The sequence below is a fragment of the Thamnophis sirtalis genome, unplaced genomic scaffold (assembly GCF_051295495.1).
Source record: "Thamnophis sirtalis isolate CommonGarterSnake01/CBP01778 unplaced genomic scaffold, rThaSir2_p1.2 scaffold_3, whole genome shotgun sequence".
NCBI lineage: Eukaryota > Metazoa > Chordata > Lepidosauria > Squamata > Natricidae > Thamnophis > Thamnophis sirtalis.
The window spans coordinates 161589121-161613768 of NW_028261383.1; the positions used below are offsets into that span (position 1 = coordinate 161589121).

The 24648-nt window shown below is 43.7% G+C and overlaps 1 protein-coding gene across 3 annotated transcripts in view; it reads right to left on the reverse strand.

Annotated features, from left to right (window-relative positions):
* Nucleotides 1–2110: 2110 nt before the first annotated feature.
* LOC106541489 (gametocyte-specific factor 1) overlaps nucleotides 2111–24648 on the reverse strand; it is a 65941-nt gene continuing 43403 nt past the window's right edge. For all 3 annotated transcript variants that reach the window (XM_087710630.1, XM_087710632.1, XM_087710631.1), the window contains exon 8: nucleotides 2111–2263. In XM_087710630.1, coding sequence (XP_087566756.1) covers nucleotides 2136–2263 — 128 coding nt within the window. In that variant the 3' untranslated portion in view covers nucleotides 2111–2135. The remainder of the gene's footprint in view (nucleotides 2264–24648) is intronic.

The following is a 24648-nucleotide window of genomic DNA, read 5'->3' on the forward strand; positions in this document are numbered from 1 at the left end:
AAAAAGTTAAACAGAGTGATGATTCTCATTATTTTTTATCTCTTAAAAATGGGGCGGGGCATGAAAAAATATTTTATTTCTGCTAATATCTACTTGATTTTTTTTTTGCTTTATTCAGTAAATAAATATTCTACAAATGCATCAATTTTCATTTTTAATAAAATAAAATATTGATAAATATATCTCTATATGCAAACAAAACCCTTTGGGGTTTTCCATCATTTTTAAAAGTGGGAAAGGGTCTGTAGAAATTCTCAGTCATCCAGATCATGGTTGTCCCAAAGGTGCTTTTTCAGGAAGCAACTGGACTTTCCTGTTTTTTTTCTTTGAAGACATTTCACTTCTCATCCAAGAAGCTTCTTCAGCTCTGGCAGGATAGTGGGGAATGGAAGGATTTATATTCCTTACAGACAGATGGTCATTTGCATCCTTTTAGAGGGTCGTTGAGGCACCTGGAGGTTTATCTGTGTCCTCAGGGTCACCTGAGTGGCGCTCCTGGTTCCTGTAGTCTGCAATTTCTCTCTCTGGAAATCCATCCCTACTCCCACACACCATTCAAAGGGTGTTCATCCCATATTGTATAGCTAAAATTCTGTAGAGATTCTCAGCCATCCAGGTCATGGTTGTCCAAAGGAGCTTTTTCAGGAGGCAACTGGACTTTCTTCTTTTTTCCTTTGAAGACCGGGGGGAGGGGGGTTGTTCCTGAAAGCAATAAGTTTAAGAAACAGTGATTGAAAGAAACGTATCATTCCACTAGCATGATATGTAAAAATCCATCCACATCTAATTATCCTTTCCATATTGGAAGCTTCTGCTGAAACCAGTGGAACATAAAATGCTTTGTGTTCTTTCTCAAAACAGCTCAGTAAATCAGCTGTTCTTATTTTATTTACTATTTATTTATTTATTTATTTATTTATTTATTTATTTATTTATTTATTTTTTATCAGGTCTACTTTATGAATGGCAAACGGCAATGAAAAAAAAAGTGGGCTGTTCCCAGTTCATAATATTACAGCCCCCCCCCCCAAAAAATAGAAACACCTAGTTGACTTTCATTGATTTGGGAAAGCTAAACAAGATCACACCTGGTGAGGACTTGGATGAGAGGCCACCAGGTGATGCTTGTGCAGTGGGCTAGGCTTAGAGGGGAAAATGCATCCTGGGAAAAGTCAGTGGCAAATCGTATCTATATTGTTAGCGGAATGTGACATGGGGCATGCCTGTGAAGCTTCCAGGAATTCAACTTCACTCAGATTTTATCTGGTAACACCCAAGAATAAGAGAAAGCAAAATGTACAGCATACTTAGGGTACAATCGCTGGGACTCCTAGTACATCTTTCTTTGACTGTGTGCCCTCCAGATGTTTTGTTATTGCCATTCTAGAATTCTAGGAGCTGCATCTGGAGAGAAACCAGAGGTGGGTTCCTATCAGTTCGGCCCAGTTCGGCCGAAGTGATAGTGGTATGGCGGCCTGGGTCGCTGGAACCGGCAGTGACCCAGACCTGCCATGCCCCCGAACCTGATCCCCAGCTGCCACCATCTTTTATTTAAATTCTGTGCATGCGCAGAACAATTTTAATTGAACTACACATGCGTGTGCACGAGTGAACTGGCAGTAAAACCCACCCCTGTTAAATAGATTACCGATGATTCTAGTACCTGTGGCTGAAATTTTGGCTTGTCTACCTCTTGATGATTCAAAGCTAGCTGAATGAACAGAGTTTACACCAAGGATCCTAGGCAGACCTATTCAAAAACAAGTACTACTAAATTCCACGAAGCTTTCTCCAGAGTTAACAGCATTATGATTTAATGCGTAGAATCCTATGTATTCTAAAAGTAAGCCCTGGGCGCTATGTTTGCATCATGCTGAATTATAAGCTAACCAAGCAGTTCTATCTTAACTTACCCTGTTGTTGACTATTGAGTGGCTCAATATAACATGTAAAAACAATCGGGGGGGGGGGGCTCTCTGCCAAGTGATGATTGTGCTTTAATACAAGTGAAACAAACAAAAATTTATTGTTTTCAATGGGCCTTAGAATATATTTGCAGGTTCAGGACTTGCTCCAAATAAATCTATATAGTTGCATTTGCATACATTTTATGTCTGGAGTTCCCTCCTATGTTGCTATAAGGGAAACCCAGACAATGCAGTCGAAGGAAGAGACGGCTGCGCCAGCCCAGGCAATACAACTTTCCAAGGAACAAGGTGTTTCCTTCGATTCTGCCAAGGGCACGACATTCTGTCTCCAGGAACTGGTTTGGAGCCAAGGGAAAAAAATACATGACATACAGTATGTGCCTGCATAGCAGGGCTGTTTGTTTCAACGCTTGCGTTTATGTCTCCTGCCCTTAATAAAATTGACAGAGATTGGCTAGAGGTTCCTTCTCAGAATAACTCAATGTGGAGATCGTCAGGATGCCGGCTGGGGGATTCTGGGAGTTGAAGTCCAGTTCAGTTCCAGAAGTTCAGAAACACTGCCTTACCTGTAAGGCTTTGGTAACCAGCACAGGTGCTTAGGGGAACCGGGTGCAAGGGAGCATCACAAAGTTGAGAAAAGAAAAAAAACCAATGAAAATTTGTACAGTATGTACAAAGGAGGGGGGGCACCAAGATTTGTCTGTGTTTAGGGCACCAGTGAGCCTTAATCCACCACTGGTAATGATGGTTTATGGTTTTATGGTTTTATTATTTATAGGCCGCCCTTTTCCCTGAGGGGACTCAGGGCGGCTTACAATATATAGGGAGGGGAGTACAAGACAATAAGACATAAAACAATACATAGTAAAAATAGTACACAACATTCATCATTCGGGTGGAGACGGATTACGATCTTTATCCCCAGGCCTGACGGGATAGCCAGGTCTTGAGGGCTGTGCGGAAGGTCTGGACGGTGGTGAGGGTACGAATCTCCACGGGGAGATCGTTCCAAAGGGTCGGAGCTACTACTGAAAAGGCTCTCCTCCGTGTAGATGATGCAACATAATGATGCAACGTAGGCAGGACCACATCAAATCAGAGGTGAGTTTTTCCCTGTTCGGCCTGGATTGGATGAACTGGTAGTAGCAGTGGCAGGAGGCTCCACCCACCTGCCCAGACACTACTGCGCATGCGCAGAAGTGTGCGGGAGCGCACGCAGGAGTGCGCCCGAACTGGTAGTAAAAAAATTGGCAACCCACCACTGCATCACATCCACTACCATGTGTTTCTGTTGCTTACAGGAGTGCCCATATTGAAACTGTTTCGGAGAGAGACAGAAGTAGATAAAGAGAACATTTGCTCTGTTTGTGCACAATCAGATCCTCTGTACTCACTTGTCTCCCCTTGTGGGCATTATTCCAAAAGGCCACCACCTGATGGGGCAGCCCTGCAGCTGGGTGCTCCAAAGTATGTCACCTCACCTGGCGTAATGTGAACATTCCTGAGGGCAGAGTAGAGGATAGGATAGGAGCAGCCTGAGTAGCGAATCTCTCTTCCATGGAAAGCCTGAAGGTCATTTTGAGTTCTGAGGAAATGCTTCACTTTGGGGATGGTCTGTTTACAGAGGGCTGATTCAGTCTTCCCAATAAAAATGTTAATGTGCACATTTCAAGGTTCCTTTAAACAAATGTTGTCCCCCCCCCCTTTCCTATTTTGGGAGCAAATTCTAATGCAGTGTTTCTCAACCTTGGCTACTTGAAGATGACTGGACTTCAACTCCCAGAATTCCCCAGCCAGCGAATGCTGGCTGGGGAATTCTGGGAGTTGAAGTCCAGACATCTTCAAGTAGCCAAGGTTGAGAAACACTGCTCTAGTGGTTAGGACAAGGTTGCCCCCTAATGGCAAAGTCCTGTTTGCATGGCTCAAAATCACCTTCCTGCCTCTACAAAGCATAAGACACAATAGGGGAGAGAGATCAGGAAGTGCGAATCGATTTTGTTAGGGGCATTTTTATTCTCTTCCCCCACGGCGAAGTTCCAGCTGTTGAAAATTGACCTTCTTTGGAAGGTCATAAAACATTAGGAACCGTAACACAGTGTTCTTTGGTGTGGTTCCAACACTTGAATTAGTGACCAAATGATAGCCCGTGTGTCAAGAATCAAGGAGAGCCAGGCCTCAATCCATCTTCAGCCCAAAAAGCTGACGAGGGGACTTTGGTCAGTTATTCTCTCTCAGCCCAGGCTTCTTCTTATAAAGAAAAGAGGAGGAAGGGAATGCTCTTATGTTGCCTTGAGGTCTTTGAGAAAAAATGAGACGTACAGGTAGTAGTTACAGTCCCACTACAAAACTGCGTTCGACTAAAGCGCGCTCGACGAAACCGCGTAGCTGATGTCATCACAGGGCGACAACAGCGCGGAGACAGAAGCACGCTGTAAACGCTAAACTTAAAATTAACCCCTAAACCTAAACCTAACCCCCCTAAACCTAATCCTAAACCTAACCCTAAACCTAACCCTTAACCTAACCCTAAACCTAATCCTAACCCTTAACCCTAACCCTAACCCTAACCCTAACCCTAACCCTAACCCTTAACCTAACCCTAACCCTAACCCTAACCCTAACCCTAACCCTAACCCTAACCCTAACCCTTAACCTAACCCTAAACCTAACCCTAAACCTAACCGTTACCTTAACTTGAATCGGCTTGCTTTCAAAGCGCTATTTAAAGCGCCCTTCTTTCTCCGCGCTCGCTGTTGTCGCCCTGTTGATGACGTCGGCGACGCGGTTTAATCGGGTGCGCTTTAGTCGAGCGCGGTTTTGTCGTGCCACGGTAGTTACAACCATAATGGAGCCTGTCCATTAGTCATGACAGTTATAAAGCAGCTCATCCATCTAACCAATCTGATTGTATGATATATTTTTTTGTGGCAGTTGTTAAATGAATGCCACATTGTTAAGTGAACTAATTGTTTACTATTGGCCAGTTTTGCTGAAAACCAGAAGTAAATTTACTGGCAAAAACATTACAAAATGTGGTCATGTGACTGCGGGGATGTCAGCCTCTGCTTTGCTACTGCTTCGTCTGCCATTGAAATGGGGAGGGGGAGTATGGTATTTGGGAGGGGAATCATTGTTGTGCTGGAGGAAGTTTCTAGACTCTGAACTGACCGCCTTACTGCGCATGTGGAGGAGGAGTGTTTCCCGCCAAGGCCAACGGTCCAGCATTCCATCCTAGTGATGCGTTTCGGAGTTATCTCATACCTGACATTTGGGAGAATTATGATTGGATTGTGCACGGGATGCCAAGGGGAGGGGAATGAATTATACAATATAATATTCGCTTTCGCGCCTAATTAACCAGACTTAGCTTAGCTTTGCAACTGTTCATTTATAATTAGTAAAAGTACACTTGATTTCAACAAATGGAGTCCAGTGGTTTTCTTTCCTGATTATTGAATGAAGAAATGCTGACAATAAGCTAAGTCTGGTTTTTTTTCTCTTCTCTCTTTTCTCTCTTTCTTCTTCTCCCCTTTTCATGTCTTGTTGTTCATCTGTTTGTTTGTGCGTTCTCGTTTCTGCAGGTCTGACTGCCTTTTTCTGGAGGAGGGCTGGATGTCAGCCTCTGCTTTGCTACTGCTTCGGCTGCCATTGAAACGGGAAGGGGGGGTATGGTATTTGGGAGGGGAATCATTGTTGTGCTGGAGGAAGTTTCTGACTTAGCTTAGCTTTGCAACTGTTCATTTATAATTAGTAAAAGTACACTTGATTTCAACAAATGGAGTCCAGTGGTTTTCTTTCCTGATTATTGAATGAAGAAATGCTGACAGGGACACTGCAAATAGCCGGCTGGTTATCAAGCAACCAAAATGCGATCCCGTGGCCATCGGATAGGCAGCCATCCAAATTCAGAATGTGGTTGTTAAATACCCTTAGGAGACTTGTTGTAATTTCAATCACTAAGCAACTGGTTGTAAGTCAAGGACTACGTGCACATTTCACAACAGCATTTCCTCCTACAACTGAATGAGTTCACCTCACACTTTAACTGCCCGCTTCAATCCTAAATCTTCCTTAACACAAGACGTTGAATAAGACAACCAAAAGAGACCAATTAGGACATGAAAACCAAGCAGTGGAGCCTCTAAGTAAACATGCAAAGCTACTTCTTTTGTTTTTGTTTTACAAGATGGCAAATTAACAACAATTGATTTCTCCAAGGCTACCCAATTAAGATGTGAATTGTTTTATCAAAAGCATCTTGAAAGCATCCAAATCTGGCATGTGCTTGGAATTCAGACAACTTCCTGATTTTACATTCCAACCTGAGTCCCAACACAGAGTGCCCTATTGTCTTGAAATGCCCAGGAGAATTACTGTTGTTTTATAAGGGTGTTCTATCAGGACTCGTTGTTTTCCTAATGATGTTGTTTTGTTCATGCCTAATATTTCCGGGTTGGATTCCTTTGTGTAAATCTTGGAAAGGTCCGGATTCGATTCTCCCTCTTCCCTCCCTCTTCTCCAGTCCTGAAGGCTTTGTTTCTGTTTTCTTGGCGTAAACTTTCGCCAGCGTTGCCAGCAAAATCTGGTGTCTATTGCGTCTTCAGCTCATGCTTAACTTTTCCCTCATGTGCTCTGATGTTTTGGGCTGGAACGCTGAGACTTGGAGTCCTTCAGAGACTTGCATACAACCAGGTCATGTGGCTTTCTGTGCTTTCAAAGGCAACACTTTACTTGCCCTTCCCCTCCCCACTTCTCTGAATAAACATGTGTACAAATTGGTGGCATCTTGGGTCTGCTTATCCAGCAAAATTAAAAATACCGCTAAATGTTTTCACTTCCCCACTTCCCGCTTTTCTGCTTGATTAAAAAAAAAACTTTGAACGTTGGCTTATACATAAAGAAGAAAAGAAATATTGTTTTGTTCACTTTGAAACAATGTAAGTTCTCCTGCTCAAACAGGGGGTTAGACTAGAACCATGATGGTGAACCTATGGCACGTGTGCCACAGGTGGCACATGGAGCCATTTGTTAGGGCACGCGAGGCGTTGTCCTGTTAGCTCCAGCATGCGCTGGACAGCTGACTTCAGCCTTCTTTTTCAGCCATTTTTCGCCTTCCTGAGGTTTCCTGAGGGCGAAAAACCACCCAACACACAAACCGGAAGTTCAGGAACAGACTTCTGGTTTGCATGTTGGGCTGTTTTTCATGCTCCAGAGCCTTCAGGGAAGCCTCCTGAAGGCTACGGAGGGTGAAAAACAGCCCCATGGGCAACCTGGAAGTCACAGTTTCTGAACTTCTGGGCTGCTCATAGGGCCGTTTTTGCCCTCTGTCTGGAGGCTTTAGGGAAGCCTCCTGAAGGCCTCCGGGGGGTGGGGGAGGCTGTTTTAACCCTCCCAGGCTTGTAAAAAGCCTCTGGAGCTGAGGGGGGTGAAAAAAGCATGCCAAAAGTGGGGGGGGGGTGTTTTTTATATGTTTGGCAAGTTTGGGGTTTTTGTACTTTTTTTTTTTTGCTATATACCATTCAGAGTCAAGACCTGTAAGATAAGTGATAGGTAGGTTGGTAGGTTGGTAGGTTGGTTGGTAGGTAGGTAGGTAGGTAGGTAGGTAGGTAGGTAGGTAGGTAGGTAGGTAGGTAGATAGATAGATAGATAGATAGATAGATAGATAGATAGATAGATAGATAGATAGATAATAGAGGTAAGTAGGTAGGTAGGTAGGTAGGTAGGTAGGTAGGTAGGTAGGTAGGTAGATAGATAGATAGATAGGTAGATAGGTAGATAGGTAGATAGGTAGATAGGTAGATAGGTAGATAGGTAGATAGGTAGATAGGTAGGTAGATAGATAGGTAGATAGATAGATAGATAGATAGATAGATAGATAGATAGATAGATAGATAGATAGATAGATAGATAATAGAGGTAAGTAGGTAGGTAGGTAGGTAGGTAGGTAGGTAGGTAGGTAGATAGATAGATAGGTAGATAGGTAGATAGGTAAATAGGTAGGTAGGTAGGTAGGTAGATAGGTAGATAGGTAGATAGGTAGATAGATAGATAGATAGATAGATAGATAGATAGATAGATAGATAGATAGATAGATAGATAGATAGATAGATAGATAGATAATAGAGGTAGGTAGGTAGGTAGGTAGGTAGGTAGGTAGGTAGGTAGATAGATAGATAGATAGATAGATAGATAGATAGATAGATAGATAGATAGATAGATAGATAGATAGATAGATAGATAGATAGATAGATAGATAGATAATAGAGGTAAGTAGGTAGGTAGGTAGATAGGTAGATAGGTAGATAGGTAGATAGGTAGATAGGTAGATAGGTAGATAGGTAGATAGGTAGGTAGGTAGGTAGATAGATAGATAGATAGATAGATAGATAGATAGATAGATAGATAGATAGATAGATAGATAGATAGATAGATAGATAGATAGATAATAGAGGTAGGTAGGTAGGTAGATAGATAGATAGATAGATAGGTAGATAGGTAGATAGGTAGATGATAGATGATAGATAGATAGATAGATAGATAGATAGATAGATAGATAGATAGATAGATAGATAGATAGATAGATAGAGGTAGGTAGGTAGGTAGGTAAGCAGGCTGGCTGGCTGGCAGGCAGGCAGGCAGGCAGGCAGACAAAATAAATAAATGAGGTATCTTTGATGCTCTCTGAGTTTTTTTGAAATTTTTGAAACCCACCACTGGTCCTTGGATATGATTATTCTACACTATCATGCTCATATTTATAAAACTCAGTGCCTCTGTGAAAGGTAAGGATGACTACTGCGTTTGTGGTGCAATCAGAACATTGCGTGTGTTGAAGTTGTTTTAACGCAAACCAAAGATGCCTTTTAAAAAACAAGTTTACATCCTATTCTTATGCATGCCAGTGCTGTGTGTGAGGTAATTTAAGGTGGTTCTGACAAGTGTCGCCGGCATCTTCATATCCGGTCAAATGGGCGGCAAGCCACTCTCATCAGGTCACATGGGCAGCAAGCCTCCCACAAAGGAGGCCACACCCACAGAGTAGGTTCGAACAATTTTTGAAACCCACCACTGGCCAACTCCTAAGAGAAGGGCATGGATGTAATGCAACAAAACCTGCAGTTTGGTATACTTTTGTCAATAAATGTAGCTTCTGCTCTTTTTGCTATACATTATTTTAGGAGGAAAGGCATGACATGGATAGACAGACATTGGTAGTATTGGGGGGAGGGTAAATGCTGCTGTCCCTGCCTTTGCAGCATCCCGCTGCAAGGCAATATATGAATGGTGCCTACTTTCCTAGGGTTCAGGAAGGCACTTTACTTGGTTCTGTTTCTATGCCTGAAGTTAACTGTTTTAATTATATATTTGGATACTGTAAGCTGCCCACAGTTTTTGGGAGTGGGCAGCCATAATAAAAGATGTTAATTATTATCATTCAGGCTGGACTAGAAGGCCTCCAAGATTCCCTCCAGCTCTCCTCTCTTCTCTTCTCCTCTCCTCCTAGTCTATTCTAGTCTATTCTCCAAATTTGGCAACTTTCAGACTTGTGGACTCCAATTCCCAGAATTCCGCAGCTAGCGTGGCTGGCTGAGGACTGCTGGGAATGTGAAACCCACAAGTCTTAAAGTTGCCAAATCCACAAGTCTTAAAGTTGCCAACAAGTTTGGAGACCCCTGTCCTAGATGTAGGGAGGCCAGTGAATATCAAGGGGAGAAGCAGGGTCCTTCCAGGCATCTCTCTCCAGACCAGAACTTAGACACCATCATCAGGATTCAGACAGAAATGGCTTTGAGTGACCCAAGAAGAGATTTTAATTTGCTGCTTTCTTAGATTCCAGATTTGAGACTAATCCATCGGAACATTTCCCTCAACCATTGATTGCAGATAAAGGGCCCTATTTCAGTCCATCGTAAGGAGGGGCAGGATAGCAATAGCAATTAGATTTATATACCGCTTTACAGTCCTCTCTAAATAGTTTACAGAGTGAGCATATTGCCCCCAACAATCTGGGTCTCTATTTTACCATTTCCAGGATGTCTGATAATGAGCCAAATTTGAGAAGAAGAAGGCCAGTTCTGCAAATGACGGCTGGTCCCATTCAAAAAGTTCCCAGTATTAGGCAAAAACAGATGAGGAATGGGAATGAAAAGAAGAAAGAAGCAGCAGTATATTTTTCTGTTTGGGGAAAGAACATGCATTTGCCTTTCTCTAGTGACGGAGATTTATTTGCTGTTTCCCTGTTGGCCAAAGCTATTTCCTGCAGCACCTGGTTTCACTGTAGAGGTTCCATCTATAAAGATACGCTAGAGATGGACGCCAGAAGAACCAGCTCCCCCACCCCACAATTCCCTGCTCTTTTTGTTACAGCAACTTCAGCCTCACCAATCCATGTGTGTTGGTCAAACCTCCTTCTCTAAGCCCCACCCGGGCTTTTTCTTCCCCCACCCCTCTGGGGAAGGCAGAAGAAAGCATTCCCGCGTGGGCCGAGAATCAGAGGCAGCCGAAGGTAAGCAGGCTGCCAGCACTCTCCATCTGCTTTGCGCTTCCCCTGCAGAACGAAGAGCATAAATCCAGCATGACACGGCTCTGGCTGAGAGGAGTCGCTTTCCTCGGCCTCTGAAAGAGCAAACAGATGTTGAGGGAGAGTCAGTCCGTGCAAGGAGAAAGTCCGGGGGGTGGGTGGGGGGGTGGGTGGGGGTGTTGGTGGTGCAAAATGTACCTCTGTAAAGATGAGCAGGGTCCCTGTGACATTACAGAGGGAGGTGGCAAGGTGGGAAGGCTTCCTCTCCTTTCTGTTACTTGAATGTAGGGCTTATTAGGATCAAGGCTTTCAGCCAGGGCTCCACCCCAGCTCTGTTTTCTAATTCCAAACAAATACAATTGGAATAATTGAAAGGCCCTCTGAACAGGCGCCAAGGGCAGTATGCATTGCAGGCTAGAAGGACTTTCAAGCAGACGTGCTCCTTCCAGTAATGCCTAAACCCTTCACTTTTTTTAAAAAAAAGAAAGAAAGAATGTATTATGGACCAGGGTGAAAGGCAGCGCATGCTTTGCTGGTTCCATTTTGTGGAAAAGGAAAACTGAGGGGGAAGAGAGAAATGCTCAAGAAGAGAGCCGCCTTAAAGGGATTCCAAGGGAATAATTTGATGTCTCTGCAAAAATGCCAAATTCCAAAGCTCTTGGTCTTGAAGCGGCACTGGAATAACAAAAGCATCCATCAAACACACACACACTTGTTTGAGTGTCAATACATATTTTACACGCCTGAAAACTTTTCTGTGTGCACAATGCAGATCACCCACCTAATTTGAACTGGGAAGGATGGGAAATATATGCTCTAATAGAGCAGCACACAAAGATTTGGTGGGGTGGTTAACATTATGGGATATTTAAGGTCACATCCTGCCTCATAAATTTTCCTGAATCTTGTTCACCCAGCTGCCAAACATTTCTTAATTCTTCCTCCCTTCCTGTCAAAAGGCCCAGGAAAAAAAAAAAGATTCCTCCACCCCTTTATTCTTTGTCCTGTACCTTGACTGCAAAATTCAGTGACTTTTTTTTAGACTTTCTGACCCTTAGCATGTTTTGCTTGGTTCCAAATCTCAGAATTTTTTGCAGGATGCAGAAATTTGACTGGTGGCTTTAACTCTGATGGAGAATTTTTAATGATGACGCAGAATGGAAGCAGTGCTCCCTCCTATGCCTCTACCCAGTGGTGGGATTCAATTTTTTTTTACTACCCGGTTCTGTGGGTGTGGTTTGGTGGACGTGGCATGGCTTGGTGAGTGTGGCAAGGGAAGGATACTGTAAAATCCCCATTCCCTCCACACTCTAGGGGAAGATTACTGCAAAACCACCATTCCCTCCTGATCAGCTGGGACTCAGGAGGCAGGGAATAGATGGGGACAGGGCCAGTCAGAAGTGATATTTACCGGTTCTTCAAACTACTCAAAATTTCTGCTACCGGTTCTCCAGAACTGGTCAGAACCTACTGAATACCACCTTTGCCTCTACCTTATCTGACAACCCCAAAATGCAGGGACTTTTCTAATATTCTTCAGTGGAAGACATTTTCTACAGGTTTGGTTTTTTTTAGGAGGGGGAGAACGTAGCCTATCATAGCAGCTGTCTGACTTTTTTTTTTCTAAACATCTTTATCTTCTGCTGGCATTTGAAAAAAACAACAACTCTGTTGCCAGCCTGTCCTTCATCTTGCAATTATCACAAAACTCCCAGAATGGGCATCAGTCTGGAGTATCCTGTGAGGTGCCCAAAAGGCTACCATTGAAGAATGAAGAGAATGTTTTCCAAAATGGTAGTATTCCTCAAAATGGGAGACATAAGGGAGGAGGGATGGAAGAGGAGGAGGTTGTCTGCAGAAAAATATTGTCACCATATTGTCTAGCTGGTGTTGCTCTTTTTACTTTGCCATTCCTAGATTTTTAATTCCTACAGTTGTCATAGTCTGTTTCAAAGAAGGGCAACCTCGGTCCATGGTCTACAAGAAGCTTCTAAAATCCTTTTTTGTGGCTTCCAGAATCCTTTTCTAAAATCCAGAGAGTGGCGTTTTTTGCAATTTCAACATAGTGATGTAAAGCTGGAGATGGGCTTGCTTATTTTTTTTTTATTAGCTTACTATCCTCCCTTTCATTTATGGGCTAAAGGCAACACACCTGGTGCTCCCTTGTACTTCTCTCCCCTCCCTCTCTCCATGATCCTGTGTGGTAGATTCAACTATGAATAGCCAGCTTGCTTTCCAAGACTGCTGTTTCATGCCAGCTGGCAGCACACAAATATTGGAAATAATAATATTCTTTCATCCTCCAAATTTGCATTTACAGGATTAGTCATATGCCCTGGATCCCATTACCAAAGGAGATTCCATCCACTGTCTCCATTTCTAAGTGAGGTCCTCAGGGAGAAAAGAGGCAAGAGGTTGATAGCAGAGGGTGAGATGCAGAGGTGGGTTCCTACCAGTTTGCACCTATTCGGTAGAACCGGTTCGTCAAATCTACCGAACCGGTTAGAAGAGGTTCCACTAGTGGACCCAGAAAGCAGGCCACATCTACAGAAGAGGTTCCAAATTTTTTTGAAACCCACCACTGGTCCTTGGATATGATTATTCTACACTATCATGCTCATATTTATAAAACTCAGTGCCTCTGTGAAAGGTAAGGATGACTACTGCGTTTGTGGTGCAATCAGAACATTGCGTGTGTTGAAGTTGTTTTAACGCAAACCAAAGATGCCTTTTAAAAAGCAAGTTTACATCATATTCTTATGCATGCCAGTGCTGTGTGTGAGGTAATTTAAGGTGGTTCTGACAAGTCTCGTCGGCATCTTCATATCCCGTCACATGGGCGGCAAGCCACTCCCATCCGGTCACATGGGCGGCAAGCCACTCCCACAAAGGAGGCCACACCTACAGAGTAGGTTCGAACAATTTTTGAAACCCACCACTGGTGAGATGAGAAAGGAAGTACTTTCCCCCTTCCAAAGCAGTCTTGGAATTAATCGACCGAATCATCAGAAATTTGGAGGGAGTTTAGGAAAAACTATGAAAAGCTTTAAAGGACAAATAAACTTTTTGGGGCTTGGGTTTTCTTGGGTACTTTTAAGTCAGTGTCAATGTCTGGTGGCTGCCTGGAGTTTTTTTGAAACCAATAAAAATACAACGATAACCCCAAATCAAAGCATTGTGCAATTAAAAAGATAAATACATAATACCATTTTATATATTTGTTTACTTATTTGTGAGGGATGCAGTGGCTCAGGGGCTAAGACGCTTGTCGATCAGAAAGTTCGGCAGTTCGGTGGTTTGAATCCCTAGCGCCACATAACAGAGTGAGCTCCCATTACTTGTCCCAGCTTCTGCCAACCTAGCAGTTTGAAAGCATGTAAAAATGCAAGTAGAAAAATAGGAACACCTTTGGTGGGAAGGTAACAGCATTCCGTGTTCCTTCAGCATTTAGTCATTCCAGCCACATGACCACGGAGACATCTTCAGACAGCACTGGCTCTTCGGCTTTGAAACGGAGATGAGCACCACCCCCTAGAGTCAGGAACGACTAGCACATATGTGCGAGGGGAACCTTTACCTTTTACTTATTTGTATTCCATTTTTATTATGTTTACAAATAGATCAAGGCATCAAATACATTCAACATCTTTCCCTCCTCCTATTTTTCTGATAATAGCAACCCTGTAAGATGTGTTGGGCTAGAAGAGAGAGAGAGAGAGTGACTAGCCCACAAATAAACAAACTATTAATATTACACAGATCAGTTTCTGTTGGGCTACATGGGAACATCACCCCCTTTTACCTCACCACTGTACCCTACAATCCTCAGCCTGATTAAGCAGCACCAGCATGCCAAAAGTTCTCTCCCCTCCCCTTCTTTTGCTTCCAGAACATACAAGCGTGAGCATACATATCTACGTATGTAAGTGTGCACAAACAGAATTACAGTGCTTCTTCCTGGTTAATTGCTAGGGATTTTTTAAGAGAAAGCAGGAAAGGAAAATGTTTTAAAGCAATTAATGCGTGGACGCTGGGGAGCACATAGCTTTTAGTTGAGTGGATGGGAAAGGCGGCCATTCGGTTCCAGTGAAAAAAAGCAGGCCTACCCACAAGCCTGACCATCAGTCTAGGTCAGACATTCCTGTGTAAAACACATCAGTATTTCCTGCCGCAGAGAATCAAGTCAGGGGCTGGAAGTGGTTAATGGAGTCACCAGCTGCAGTTTGACAGGACCCTTCGCCCTCCCGGTATTATCTCACTGCAGAGATGCTGTCCAAGCCCAAACAGCTGCTGTGCAACCATTTCCCGAACTTCCCGGGTCTATTTCCTCATGCAGCAAGCTTGGCCCGTGGAACAGAGCTGATTAAGACCTTGTTCCATTTCGCTCTGTTGTTGTTTTTGCCTGTGGGAGTGTACTTCAAACAAATTCTGATAAAATTGGTTTGAACTGTGTGAAAAAACAGTTCATTATCACGATGAAATCTAAAATATGGGCAGGGGCATTGCTTCAAAACCAAAGCCTATACTGTATTGAAAGAGATAGCAGGGCAACCTCCTTAACTTAGGTTTATGCTGCGGAATATTCCTTCCATTGTGGAAGCACTAAATTTTTTTTTGTTAATTGAAAAAAATGTTTGCTGATATCAGTGGTGGGATTTGATTTTTTTAAATACTGGTTCTGTGGGTGTGGCTTGGTGGGCATGGCTCAACTTGGTGGGTGTGGCTTGGTGGGCACGTTGCAGGGGGAAGGATACTGTAAAATCCACATTCCCTTCCAATCAGCTGGGACTTGGGAGGAGAGAATAGATGGGGGCGGGGCCAGACAGAGGTAGTATTTACCGGTTCTCCGAACTACTCAAAATTTCCACTCCCGGTTCTCCAGAACTGGTCAGAACCTGCTGAATACCACCTCTGGCTGATATCTCAGCAGAAGAAGCTCCAGCTTTAAGATCTGTTGCTTATCTTTTGGATATGCCACAGTATATCAGGTGCAATTCATGGGCCAAGATATTCCCTGTAAAGTCCTTTATGACATGGTGCTGGGCTACTTGAGGGACTGCCTTACTTTGATTGTTTCTATCTGGACATTGGGGCAGAGTGGGGATGCTTCAGGTCCCCTCAATGAAAGAGAGCCATCTTTGGAGGATTTAGGAAGCACGTCTTCTCTGTTACACCCCTGCCTCTAGAACACTTTCCACCCAAGGTCTCACCCTGGATCCCACCCTGATGATGCTTGGAAGTCCATGAAGACCTGGCTCTTCTCCCAGGCAACAGTGGATGTTGAGCCCTTGTGGGTTGTGTTTTTTCCCCCGTGTGTTCTCTGGATATGTGTGGTCCTTTTTCCCCTCAGTTTTATGTTCCTTTCTCATTTTTTACTTGCAAGCAGCCCAAAATCTTCTGGAGTTGGGTGGCCTCTAAATATTGTTTGTATTAAGGAGGCCATCCAAAGTCATGATAAATTAGGGGAGCTTATTTTTTAAATACATACATAAATTGGGCAACAACATGCTGCTTCTTAAGGACAATGACAAGCCAGGGATTTTATGGCAAGAAAGTTGACCAAAGGTCCTTCTCCCTGTCTCTTGCTGCCAGTAAGTAAGGAGACCACAACATAAAATATTGCTTTCCTCAGATGCATTAGGTCACCTGAGGAAATTGCTAGGCCATATTGCTATGCAGCCCAGGTATCTCTGCCTTTAGACCAGAGTGAGGAGCCATGGCCCTTTTATGACTTGTAGACTTCAACTCCCAGAACTCCCATATTGGCTCAGGAATTCTGGGAGTTGAAGTCCACAAGTCATAAAAGGGCCATGGTTCCACACCCCTACTTAGACAATAATGAACAAGTCACACACACAGACACACACAGACACACACACACGGATATATGTTTTCGTAGATTTCTTAGAACACTTCGTACACTTTGTTTTCATAAAACACTTCAACAAGAAAATAATTATGGAAGCTATCGAAATAGAGAAACACCCCCACAACTTGAATAAACGTGATGATACCTCCTGCCTACCAGACATCTGGAAACCAGCCCTAGTCAACAAATGAGCCCCACCCACCACCCAGGCCGTTATAACACGAAACAACAATAGACACACAGCCAGCACCAATCAGCACCAATCTACCAATCATGATACAACCACACAACCAATCATTCCACTTACTGAAACAAAGCCAGTACTCCACACACCCCACACCAAGATTTATAGAAAGATGGCAGCTCCGATCTCACTTTAAGCCCAAAACCCAGCCTGAAGATGGCGAGTGAGACCTTGCTGAACCACATTTGATGAGGACATCTGCAACGCTGTTTAATCTTGCTAGGACATTCCAAAGAAACAAGGCAAACATCGGAGGTGGAAGCTGCTGAGTTTTTCCCCTTCTTGATAACTAAAAGTCAGTCTGTGTCTCAGTGCCCTGCTGCTGGACACCGAGTGTGCGCTAGCCTGCTAAGTCAGCATCTTCATCTGGTGAGGTTCATTTGTTATTATAATATAAACAGGCTTCAAGCCTGCCAAAAAGTAGTAGATGCTTTGCTGAAAATAAGCTGCAGTTCTTTGCTAAGGGTAATGTGGTTGCCTTTCTAAACTGAAGACATACACAGTTCCTCAGGATTTCAAAACCTGGTGTTGTTGGCTGCAACTTCCGACAAAGCAAAATTGTGGGTTAGGAAGGAAGTGAATGGTTGTTTCTCTCAACACTCTTATTTTTCCTAAGCAGGAAATTGTAGGCGAGGGGGAACTTCAGTTTGATTAGACCGTTGATCCTGAAAAAAGGATGTTTAATACTCCTCTCTTCATTTTCCTGGCATGGCTCTACACCCAATAGTTCTTGATTGATCAAAGATACAATATGGTCAGAGAACAGAGCATGCAAAGTCACCCATGTGTGGGATTAAGGAACTTCCCCCAGTCCTGAGTTGATTTGTGTGCTCCACCCATCTTTGAGTTGGCACAAAAATGAATTAGTGTGAGATCTGCTTTCCCCATTGTCAATCCACAGACCCTGCTGCTTCTGCTTTTGTCCCCATATAAGCTAATAGATGACAAAAACTAAGAGAATTCACACTGAGCCCTAAGTAATAGTAATAATGAGATAAACCCTACTTTGTCAAAGGTACAGCTAAAGATAGTGGGACAGAGTGGCTCAGTGGCTAAGACGCTGAGCTTGTCGATCAGAAAGATCGGCAGTTTGGTGGTTCGAATCCCTAGCACTGCGTAACGGAGTGAGCTCCCGTTACTTGTCCCAGCTTCTGCCAACCTAGCAGTTCGAAAGCATGTAAAAATGCAAGGAGAAAAATAGGAACCACCTTTGGAGGGAAGATAACAGTGTTCCCTGCGCCTTCGGCATTCTGTGTGCCTTCGGATAGCAATGGCTCTTTGGCTTTGAAACAGAGATAAGCAACGCCCCCTAGAGTTGGGAATGAGTTGGCAAAACTCATGATTGAGACGGCAATATCTAACTTTTCCAGATAAGTCTCAACATTTCTGGAGAGAGCACCAGGTTTGGGAAAGCTGCTGTAGAATCAGAGCTGGAAGGAGCTTTGTAGTTTAACTCCATCCCATCCCATTAATGCAGAGCTACAATGAATTAATGAATTCTACTGTCCAAGTTCTTTTATGACAAATCCAAGCTAGGAGGTTCCTTTTCAGCTAATAGCAATGTAATCCGGGTAACCAAGACCATGCTTTGAAATGGTTGATGAGTGGGTCTTTTATTTGCTGCCTTCAAGTCAGTATTTCCTGGATCAGTCCCTGCAATTTTCTTGGCCACATTTTTCAGAGGTGGTTTGTTTCCTAGGGCTGAGAAAGAGGGAGTGGGCCAAGGTCACTCTTGCTGGCTTTGTGCCTAAACCAGAACAAGATCTCCTGATCTCCTGATTTCTAGCCTGATGCCTTAACCATTATCCCCAATTGGTTCGCTTTAAGATTATAATTCTCAAAAACATGGCTTGATGCTTATTAGTCATCTCCTATAGTTAAAAGAAAGCCAATTATGGATCCACTCCCTTTAGAATAGCTAAACATATTTTCCTTCTTCTCAGTAAGTCTTTGCATTTTTTTAAACTTGACATTTTCAGAAGCCTGCTGACTGTCTCTTACAGATGAATTGTACCATTTTGGCTCCAAAATGATCCACCCTTGGAAAATATATTTGGAATGGGTAGATTCAAAACAAACCATTACACTAAAAAGGAGTTGGATATTTTACACTTAGCAAGTTGCAAGAATCTACTTATTGTTAGACCATATTATATGATCTAGGACAACTTCTTTAGCCACTTCTTGTTTGGGATAGCATGATTGTGAACACAGCAGTCTTCTTTTGTTAACCAAGATTTGATGCGTTTTGTGAACTTAGCCTTGGAGTTGAGAAGGGAGTTTAAGACACCCAGTTCAGTGCAGAAAACAAAAAAAACATCTTTGAGAGACAGCTGTCTAGCTTTTGCTCAGATACACCATTACTTTTTTGGAGTAATTATTTCCACTGTCAAACAGATTTTACTGTAAAGATGTTTTCCCTAGCATTTAACCAGACTGTGCCTTCCAAGGGTTTTCCCAGTTGCAATGTATGGCTGTGAAAGTTGGACCATAAGAAATGCTGAGCACCAAAGAATTAAGGCCTTTGAACTATGGTGCTGGAGAAGGGTTGGAGTCCCCTAGGACTGCAAGGCGATCAAAACGGTCGGTCCTAGAGGAGATCAACCCTGACTGCTCTTTAGAAGGCCAGATCCTGAAGATGAAACTCAAATACTTTGGCCACCTAATGAGAAGGAAAGAGTCACTGGAGAAGAGCCTAATGCTGGGAAAGATTGAGGGCAAAAGAAGAAGGGGACAACATAGAATGAGGTGGCTTGATGGAGTCATTGAAGCAGTAGGTGTGAGCCATGAGCTTAAATGGACTCCAGAGGATGGTAGAGGGCAAGAAGAACATTGTCCATGGGGTCGCAATGGGTCTAACTTCGCAACTAACAACAACGATGACTGCCTTCCTATAACTTAAGACCATTATCTTGTTTCCTACAATCTGGAATAACATTCTGGTGTTTGCCAAAAATGTTAGATAAATGATAGGGCCATAGATGAAGAGTATATCAGTTTTCCCCTCCATATCCTATCTTACAGTAGCTCTGAATTTTTTAAAAATTCTCTGTTCCAGTTCACAGCTTCAGCACAAAAAGAGACATTCTGTAAAGAGGGAGGTTGTTTTGAAATCAGAGCTGGCTTTTTAAAGGGAGCACAGATGAGCAACCTCAGCCCACAGTCTGAGTTATGGTAAGTCAATTCCCCTGATGATGACCTGCTCAACCCTGAAGCTGAGGAGTTTGGGGTCTTCCCACGAGTCCAAGCCAGATGCTTTACTGTGGGTGGCTTGAACCACCTACACATGTTTTCAGCTTGCCAGCAAGTGAAGTAATTGTGGGAATTCTCTCTGGATAGGCAGAAAACTGCTGTGTCATCTTTTCCTCCCTCCTCATCAACGTGCTGGCGAGGACTAGCATCCATGATTCAAAAGAAAAACATGCCTGTCCTTTTTATGGAACCATAACTCTGTCCTTAAGTAATTTTAGCAGTAATTGGTAGCTAGATGCTGCTGGGGGTGAGTGATGGTGAAGCAAAGTCATTGCTGAGAATAAAGACCAAAATCCATCTGTTCTTCCTTTCAGTCCTCCAGTCAGCATCAATTTTCCAATCCTTTCTCCTAAATTACTTTCTTTCCATACTGTCTACCCCAACGGGTAGGAAAGGAACTTCCTCCTCTGAGTCTACTTGTGGAATTGAAGGATGTAATAGCAATGCTCCCATATTTGAGGTGCTACCACAAAGAAGAGGAGTGGTGGGGTCAACCTATTTTCCAAAGCACCAGAAGGTAAGACAAAAAGCAATGATTGAAAACAAACCAGGGAGAGAAACAACCTAGAACTAAGAAGAAATGTCCTGACAGTGGGAACAATTAATCAGTGGAACGACTTGCCTCCAGAAGTTGTGGGAACTCCATCACTGGGGGCTTTTAAGAAGAGACTGGATAGCCACTTGTTTGGAATGGTCTAGGATCTGCTTGAGCAGAGGTTTGGGCTACAAGACCTCCATGGTCCCTTCCAATTCTTTTAATCTGAGAGAAGGTCCAACTAGTATCCAACAATAAAAGGGAGAGGAAAGGAGAAATAGCAGAATGGAACTGCTGGTTATGTGCTGCTACTTCCATTTTGTTGAAAGTGGCTGCCCAGGAGCAGACTTGATATCTCCTTGCTACAGCTCTAGGGTAGAGCATCTGCTTTACAGCGTCACAGGTTTCATCTGTTGCCTCTTATATGGAAAAACCCAACCCCCAAGTTACACCTGCTGGATTCAGACATCAGACACTAAGCTCTAAACCACAGGGGTGTCATCACGTGACACATCGCAACTTTTCCTCCCTTTGCTAAACCGGGGGTGGGGGTGGGCATGGCCAGCACCTGACACATCTGGCCCGCGGACCGCGCGTTTGACACCTGAGGGTAGAACAAGAAGCAGTGGGTCGAAACTAATCAAGGAGAGAAGCAACTTAGAACTAAGGGGAAATTTCCTGACAGTTAGAACAATTAATCAGTGGAACAACTTGCCTCCAGAAGTTGTGAATGTCCCAACACTGGAAGTTTTAAAGAAGAAATTGGACAACCCTTTGTCTGAAATGGTATAGAGTTTCCTGCCTAAGCAGGGGGTTCCTTCCATCTCTGTCTCTTCTCTTGTAGTTGTAGTTGTAGTTGAGTTTATTTATAGGCCGCCCTTTTCCCTGAGGGGACTCAGGGCGGCTAACAACTTGTATGGGAGGGGGAAACATACGATGACATATAAACACAATATATAATTAAAATCGAGCAACATTCATTCAACATTCGGGTGGGGGCGGATTATACTCTTTACCCCCAGGCCTGACGGGATAGCCAGATCTTGAGGGCTGTGCGGAAGGTCTGAAGGGTGGTGAGGGTACGAATCTCCACGGGGAGATCGTTCCAGAGGGTCGGAGCTGCTACTGAAAAGGCTCTCCTCCGCGTAGTTGCCAGCCGGCACTGGCTGGCAGATGGCACTCGGAGGAGGCCTAATCTGTGAGATCTAATGGGTCGAGAGGAGGCGATTGGCAGGAGGCGGTCTCTCAAGTACGCAATTTCACTTGCATTTCATTAATTGTACTTCAATGCTAGCTACCTTTGGGGAACTCGATAGATACAGAAGAGAGTTCCTCTCACATTTTCCCCATGGCAACAACCCTGTAAGGAGGCTGGGCTGAGAGAGACACTGGCTGACCCGGTTGGTTCTTTCCTAGGAGAGGGACTTCAGTCTGAGTCAGAAAACGTTCCATTCAGTTCAGAGCAACTTCATGACTCTTTGAATGAGTAAATGAGAAAGAAGGGAAATAAAGCCCTGTTATGGTTACGTTTACAGTATAACTGTGTTCATAATGATGGCAGCATCCATTAATCAGTGGAACAACTTGCCTCCAGAAGTTGTGAATGTCCCAACACTGGAAGTCTTTAATAAGATGTTGGATAGCCATTTGTCTGAAGCGGTATAGCCTGAAGGATGGGACACGGAAGCCTCTTCATACATAGATACAAAAGTAAATTGCGGATGAAGAGCATCCCAGGGGCCTTCAAACATACATTTATTTAAAAAATTTAAACACACATACCAGAGCCATGTGCAAAACAGCTGTGAAACAGGGCCATTTCACTCTGGCCACTGAGCTCGCAGCATTTTTATGCTTACGCATTTTATTAGAACACGGGTTTTTTTTTATTACTGGGTTTATTTTAAGATAATCTCTCAGAAATCTAAATTAGATAAACCATCACACTAAGAGCTGACAACGAATCCTGTCTTTTTCTTTCTTTTTTTTCCCTGTCTGACTAATGATCTTGCTTGTTTATTTTTCCTGCCCCTCTCTCCCCAGCTGATCCCATCCTACAGTCCTTAAGGGAGTGACCTTGCTTGCTCTCCCACTCTCTCTTCTCCCTGCTTAGAACAGAGATCCTTGCAGTGGGGCAGCCAGATCTCAGCCCTCCTCCTTAGCATCTCTTTCCTTTCCCGGCCTACTTTTTTTTGCCCCCTATTACCCCCATCTGGAGAAATCTAGGACCATCCTCAGATGTAGCACCGCCATGGAGTGCAGAAGCAGGAGGGGGTTCTCAGAGAGCAGCGTTGCTTGGTGCAACAGGGTGCCGATGGTGAGGCCTAGAAAATCCATGTGGATTTGCAGAGGTGAATTATGAGCCCTCTCCCCCTCCCACCCCCCATCTTTCTGGAGCATTTCTGTGGTTCTCAGTGCTGTGGTTTTGCTAGGCAGCATCTGCAGAGCCTAAAAACTATTGTTCCAACCAGGGTTTCAACCGGTTCGTGGCAGTCCCCGCGAACCGGTTGGTTGGCGAACCCGGAAGTAAGTAACTTCCGGGAACGGCGAAGGGCCCACCCGCCCGCCCGCGCTCCTTATCGGTCTTTGAAGGCTTCTGCGCTTCCACGCAGGCGCATGGCACATACAGCGCCTGCGCGAGTCTCCGCAAGCAGCAGGAGCATCGCGCAGGCGCTAAGACACATGCACGAGGACGCCACCGGCCCCGTTCCAACCGAACCGGTTGGAACGGGATTAGCAACCCACCCCTGGTTCCAACCTACAAAAAAATTACTTGGAGAGTTACCTGTAGTCCAGAGGCTACAGGTTTGGGCCCCTTACTATAAACTGACCCAGTGCCACTTTGTAGTTTAATTCACTGAGCTATTCATTAGTTGAATATCTTTCATATGGTCAATTGACTAATCAATAAAGCTACAGGTAGTTGAAAAAAGTGACTTACCACCGTTTTTCATATTTATGACCATTGCAGCATCCCTATGGTCACAGGATCAAAATTTGGACATTTGGTACCAGCCTCATACTTATGACGGTTGCAGTGTCCCAGAGTCAATCTTCTGACAAGCAAAGTCAATGAAGAAGCCAGATTAACTTAACAATCATCTTGCTAACTTAACAACTGCAATGATTCACTTAACAAGACAGATCATAAAATGGGGCAAAAGTCACTTAACAACTGTCTTGGGCTCAATTGTGGTCTTAAGTCAAGGACTACCTGCATATGATTAGACAAATCCATAGATATACCATGATCTAATATATAGCACTTCTATTACATTTCTCCCCCATCAAAATCACAAGGAACTTATCAGTGGCCTGACTTTTGCAGTTGCAAGAGTGATGAAAAAATAGCTCTGCAATGAATCCTTGCATTATTAACAACTTTCACAGATCTGTAAAGCAAAAAAAGTTAAAATTGGATCATAAGCACAGTTGCGGTTTTACTTAGTGCCCACATTGCTTAACGACTAAATTGCAGGTCTCAATTGTGATAGCTAAATGAGAAGTTTCTGTGTGCCCTTCTGCTCTAAAGCAGGACTGCTCAGTGATATCAGTCAGCCTGCTTTATCCTGCAGTTGTTGGCAAGGCTTGTTAAAAGGACATCATCAAACATTTCTTTGCTCCCAGTTGCAAAATCTAAAATTGATTGCTACCATAAGGCGGTAAGAAGAAAACAAAAGGGAGTTTTTAGGGCTTTTTTGGCTCCTGAATAAAAAAAAACAAGAATCGCGTAAGAATGTGTGAAAGAAAATTCACAGCAAAACAAATTTCCTCTCTAGCCCAATGTTATCTACTCACATTAGTAATAGCGTTCCAGGATGTCAGGCAGGGATTTTCCAAGTCCTGTGTGGAGATGCTGTAGATCAAATGCCAGACCTTTTGCAGACAATCCACGTGGTTTACTCCTGATTGTAGCAGAATGTTCCGATGTCTGGAGCTGACAATAGGGCTACCTCCATGATACTAAAGTCCCTGTTTGTTGCCCTCCAACAACTGGCCTGATATGGTAGGCCTGCTCAGAGGAACAATCCTGCCTTCCCATTTTCCTTAAAAACTTCCAATCCCATTTCTGCTAAGTGTAATGCAGAGGGATGCCTCTGCTGTCCTCACATTCAGGGCTTCTTGACACAACTTTCTCAACTGTGCAGGAAAATTAAAGAGAATAGCCACAACACTTATTTATTTACTTTATTTAGCTGAGGTGGCGCAGTGGTTAAATGCAGCACTGCAGGCTACTGCTAGATCAGCAGTTCAGCGGTTCAAATCTCACCGGCTCAGGGTTGACTCAGCCTTCCATCC